This window comes from Ictalurus furcatus, chromosome 8 (assembly GCF_023375685.1).
Source record: "Ictalurus furcatus strain D&B chromosome 8, Billie_1.0, whole genome shotgun sequence".
NCBI classification, from domain to species: Eukaryota; Metazoa; Chordata; class Actinopteri; order Siluriformes; family Ictaluridae; genus Ictalurus; species Ictalurus furcatus.
In genome coordinates, this window is record NC_071262.1 from 3,743,055 (window position 1) to 3,748,487 (window position 5,433).

The 5,433-nt window shown below is 45.6% G+C and overlaps 1 protein-coding gene across 1 annotated transcript; it reads right to left on the reverse strand.

Moving 5' to 3' along the window:
- Nucleotides 1–286: 286 nt before the first annotated feature.
- Nucleotides 287–4,485, reverse strand: cnga2a (cyclic nucleotide gated channel subunit alpha 2a). Its single transcript, XM_053630402.1, has 6 exons — nt 4,248–4,485; nt 3,872–3,982; nt 3,452–3,622; nt 3,048–3,152; nt 2,636–2,742; nt 287–1,948 (listed from the first exon to the last, which is right to left on the reverse strand). The coding sequence occupies exons 1-6, from the start codon at nt 4,352–4,354 to the stop codon at nt 528–530; spliced, it is 2,022 nt and encodes a 673-aa protein (XP_053486377.1). The 5' UTR covers nt 4,355–4,485; the 3' UTR covers nt 287–527.
- Nucleotides 4,486–5,433: the final 948 nt, after the last annotated feature.

Here is a 5,433-nt window from a genome sequence, read left to right on the forward strand (position 1 = left end):
AAAAACTGTATTTTGTGTTTACTCAGGCTGCCTCTGTTTAAGCTTAGATTTTGTTTTAATTTCTGAAACTATTTAGTATGAGACGTACACAAAATCAGAAGAAATACGTTTTCACAGCACTGTATCTGACGTGGCGGGTCGGATGAGCTTCGCTGTAGTAAATGCTGTTAGAATGCTTTCAGTGCTACGGTGTTTTATTCATTTGTTTAGGAATGAAAATAATTTCATTCCTAACGCAATGCTAATTCTAATGATAAAGATTCCTATAAAACAAGACGACGTGTAATGTAAACAGTCAAATCTGTCATTTATATTATGTTGTTATTATGCAGCAAAAAGCTGGTGAATTGCTCTCAGATAAATAAGCATAAATATTCAAAACTGCAGCTTAAACAATTCTATGAAAATTCTAGCCCGCAACATTTAACAGAAAAACAGGAAACTAAAACGAATACCATCACTGACATTTAACATACGTGCTTCATTGTTCTGGGCGTGCCATTGAAGTCATTGGGAAACAGTTGTGTTCACAGCTGTATGTTCACCTCACTGTGAGTGCCGTCGCCATCGTTAGTGCTCTCGTTTCCATCAGACAGATATCCACTTCCAGAGCACTGCAGCCTGGACTCCAGGGCAGTGAGCCTCTGTTTGAGCCTCTGCTGAGTGGCTGTGTACTCCCCCAGCAGCCGGGCGAAGCGAGTCTGCAGAGTATCCAATGAGGCCTCAAGCTGCTCCACTTTCTCCTCCATCTTTACACCTGTAAGCCCTCCAAGTCCCAGCTCCTCGAGCAGGCCCTCCTTCCGGAGGATCTCCCGGCCCCTCTCCTCTAGCACCTTCTTGGCGTCGGGGTATTCCATCACAGCTTCCATCAGGTCGTCCTTGGAGAGACAGAAGAGGTCCGAGTAGCCGATGCTGCGGATGTTGGCCGTGCGACGGTTTCCCATTTTGCTGCCCTTGATGTTGAGAATGCTGATCTCACCAAAGCAGCTGCCGGATGTCAAGAGCGCATACTGAGTCACCCCGTCATCAGCTACCACTGCTAACCGGCCTTCCTTGATGATGTACATCTCCTTACCAATGTCACCCTTACGACAAACGTAGTCACCGGGGCTAAAGACCTGAGGACGCAGCTTTAGGACAAGCTCCACTAGCAGACCTGCTTCACAGTCCTGAAAGATGCGCACCTTCTTGAGTGTTTCCAGATGCACGTTGATCGCGATCTCGGCCCGCAGTTTGTTGGGAAGGTTTTTGAGCACTTCTTGCTCATCGATCGTTTTCTTGTTGGTCCAAAGGTAATCAAACCATTTAATGACTCTAGCCTCCAGCTCTTTGCTGACCTTACGGAACTTCATATAGTGCTTGATGGCGTCGATGCGGGCTTGGAACTCGGCACGTGTGGCATTCATATTGGATATCATGGCTCCTACGTTGCCTACAATGGTGGCAAAGATGAGGACGCCTACTAGGAAGTCAAAGATCACAAAGACGTATTCCTCATCACGTTCCGGTGCAGGCATTTCCCCGATGGTGGTGAGCGTCAGTGTGGACCAGTAGAGGCAGTAGATGTAACCTCTGGCCAGGGTGCCGAACTCCGGATGCGAGATGTTAGGATAGACCCACTGGTCTGACCCAAAGCCGAGAGACTTGGAGATGGCATAGTAGATGCAGGCGTTCCAGTGGATGATGACCAAGATATAGAGCACCAGGTTGCCGATGCGAAACATGTTTGGGTAGCTGGTGCGAGTCTCGGTGCGGTCAAAGAACTCAAACATGCGTGAAAAGCGCATCAGGCGATTGAAGCGTAGCTCAGGCACATGGATACCGGTGGCAATATAGGCCAGGTCTGTGGGCAGGATGGACAAGAGGTCCAACTTAAACTGGAGGGTGTTGATGTAACTCTCTCTTAACTTTTTGAGGTCCTTCACTAGAAGACCCTGCTCCAGGAAACCTGCAGCGTGGCAGACGTGCGTGTAAGCGGGTGTCGGTCGGTAACAAAAGTAACATCTCGGGCAAGCAAAAGAGGTAAAGTTTAAAAGTTGAAGTTTAATCCTATACCACATCAATGTCAAATGCTCGATTCCGATTGGTCAGAAAATGAAACGGCTCGGACAGTAAATCCAGCAGTTCATATTAACGCGGTCGTTCGATTCCAAGTACCGTTTCTATAGTAACGACTGACACAGGAAGTTGTATGGGTTAAGGTTACGCTCCACGTAAACAGATTTAAACGATGTGCGTGTTTGTTGATACGGTCAAGCCGTCATTGAGGAGATGTTTATTTAGAATTCTGGGAAGGAGTCTCCAGTGTCAGTAATTCCAACAAAGTAAAGTATTCAGAATTGAAGACACAGATTAATTAAAAGATTTTTTTTTTAAAAGTATCTATACATTAGAAATGATTTTTGATTGTGTGTCGTCCTTAATAAATACGGTAAGAATCGGCAAATTGCTGTGGTATAAGAGGAATAAAACACTTCAGGATGTACTATTATTGGAAAACCATCATATTTCTGGTGTTAACGGCCTCACGTCACCCTGCTGTTGATTAGTTTCCCATAACAGCACACCCCGGTGCGGTTTATTTCATACTAATGCAATAGTAACAGACATTTGATCGCTGGCCAACGCTTCTGACCTGTTCTCAGCCTCACACAGGTGTCCAGGATGTAGACCAGATCGGACAGGTAATCCAAAACCAGCCACAGAATGTAGTTGTTGGTTTGAAGTTCATCAAAGCAGGCCCTGTGTTTAAAATATGAATGGCTAAATTGTGAGCCCCTAGGGGGGGGAACTGCCTCTTTGAACTTGGCACAATCGCAGTTATTTACATAAATCTTCATTAAAATGAGAGCCTAAATTAGGCTTCGTTAGGTTTTCGCGATTATTAAAGCGGTTGTTTTGGGAAACAGCTGCTCAGAAACAGTCTGGAAAGCTTAAGAGACGGTGTGTCATGAGCTAGCCATGTCTGGATAGGAAAGCCCATATAATTTATGCAGCTTTCATAATAAAATAAATAAATAAAAAGGAGTATGGATGGTGCACTTTACCTTGCCACCAGGAGGCACCAGTTGTAGAGTACAGCTGTGGCGATGACAAACAGCCAGTGGTAGTACACGTCATCCGCTGGTGCAAGAATGAACACGTCTGGCTTCCTGTTGACGAATTCCCAAAATTCCCATCGTAAAGATTTTTTTTTATCCTCCACGTCCTATACACTAGCCGCTTCCAAAGAGCGAGGCTGTGCCAGTTTCATGTTTTTACTACCTTTATGTTTATGTTCTTTAATGTAATAAGCACAGAGAAACAATAAAATGTCTACAGGAGTATTATTAGGAGCTACTGCTATACTGCAAGTTTAATAACCAACATTATGATGTACTGGCAAACCGCTGTTTCCTGTGTATACGACAATAAACAGGGGAAGTCTGAGATGTCTAGCTCAGAGTCTCACTTGGTCTTGACGCTGGCGTCTTGCGGATCGGGATGATTGCTGCTGATGCGGCTGTGCGCGATGCGAAGCTCGGGCCCGCGGAAACGCTCCAGAAACGAGTCTGGCCTTTCTTCCTCTTCCTGAAGACTCTTATGGGCCCATTCTCGGAGCGTCACCACCATACTCACCAACCTGGAGTATACAGGCTTTAATACTGCTCTGCGTATATATATATATTTTTTTTTTTTGTAATTCTTCATATTAAAGCCAACGTTAACCCATAAACAGTTCATCACGTGACCAAGACCGCTTGACCAACACTTTAAACCAATCAGTCTTCAGCTGTTTCTCCACAGAGGTAAGCTCTGGAGAATGAAACATACCAATATAAAGTTTCTGAGAGTGATTGAAGGCAGCGATGAAATTAGAGCTAACGCTCACCTCGATAGAGCTCCTCTTCCACGGAAGGAGTTCTGCGAGTTTGGGCCACAAGGTTCGAGTGTGGCCATCCTCTGTAACTCCGAGGACGTGTCATCACATATCGAATGGCCGCTTTAACACACACGAGCTGCAGTCAGTATACTGTACACTGTGTAATGTTTGACAGTGAAACAACAGCAATAACGTCGAGGTAAGTAGACTTGTGGTACGACCCCTGGCGAAAAATGACGACATCGCTCCACTTAGAGGATGTCGTTTTGCGTCAGATCTGCGATTTGTTTATTTGCTACGCGGTAAAAAAAAAACAGCCGAGTGAGCGTCCTCCGAACGTGGCGATTCTATCATTTTTGCCAGGGGTTGTATAACGGATTCTCACCGGCTCTGTGTGCTGTCTGCTCTCTCCGAATCGTCCTCCATTGAGGTCTTCACTGAGAGCCTGTGGGCTTTCAAATCTGCACTCCCTTCGAGCGCTTGTCCTGTCATGCTGGGACAGAACTCCACAGTTTAACATTAAAGGAAGTCATTAGGGAATTTCGGAGATATGGGAATTAATCCAGGCGTTTTCTATAACGCAGGGAGCCTGGAACCTATACCAGGGAACTAGGGAAACAAGGTGGGGGACGCCCTGGACGGGGTGCCAACCCATCACAGAGCACAGTCTCACACACTACGGACAATTTGGGAACGCCAATCAGCCTACAGTGCCTGTGTTTGGACTGGCGAGGAAACCGGAGAACCCAGAGGAAACCCCTGAAGCACGGGGAGAAAGCGCACAGGGAGGAGGTGATCAAACCTCCAACTAAGCCTCCCGAGGTATACAATGTATTTATGATCTTGGCCGTATCTAATTATAGGACGCTAAGGAAGAAACTTATTCCAGAGTTTAGGCACAATGTAAGAAAAGATCTGCCATCTTACCCTTTTAACTTTATTTCCCCAGCTTCTGAGGTCACTCCATTGACAGGTTATTTTCCTGTTCCTTATCTCTAGTTTCCATAACTGTTTGCTGATCTGCTTGTATCCCGGGGAATCTTACGTTTGTTTTGTCTCTATTCCTCTCTCTGGATCTTGGGAGTGTAGAACACATTGCTTCTCTCATATGAGGCGCTCGGAGAAAACCCACCGGATATCGCCGTGCCCGAATTCTGACAAACAGGCAAAAAAGTCGGAAAAACCTACAGTCGTTTTAGCCAAAATTTGGGGTTTATACTACCACCACCATGTTTCACAGACGTGATAAGGTTCTTATGCTGGAATGCAGTGTTTTCCTCTCTCCAAACATAACACTTCTCATTTAAACCAATGATCTGCTGGTCTATTTTTGTCTGATTCGTCGACAAAACATTTTTCCAATAGCCTTCTGGCTTGCCCACATGGTGGACTCGTGAACGTTAACGTTAGCCAATGTAAGAGAAGCCTTTATTTGCTTAGGGTTCCTTTGCGAGCTCACAAACTATTACACGTCTTGCTCTTGGAGAGATCCTTGTTGGTGTCCACTCCTGGGGAGGGGAATACTGGTCTCGAATTTCCTCCATTTGTACGCAACCTGTCTGACTGTGGAT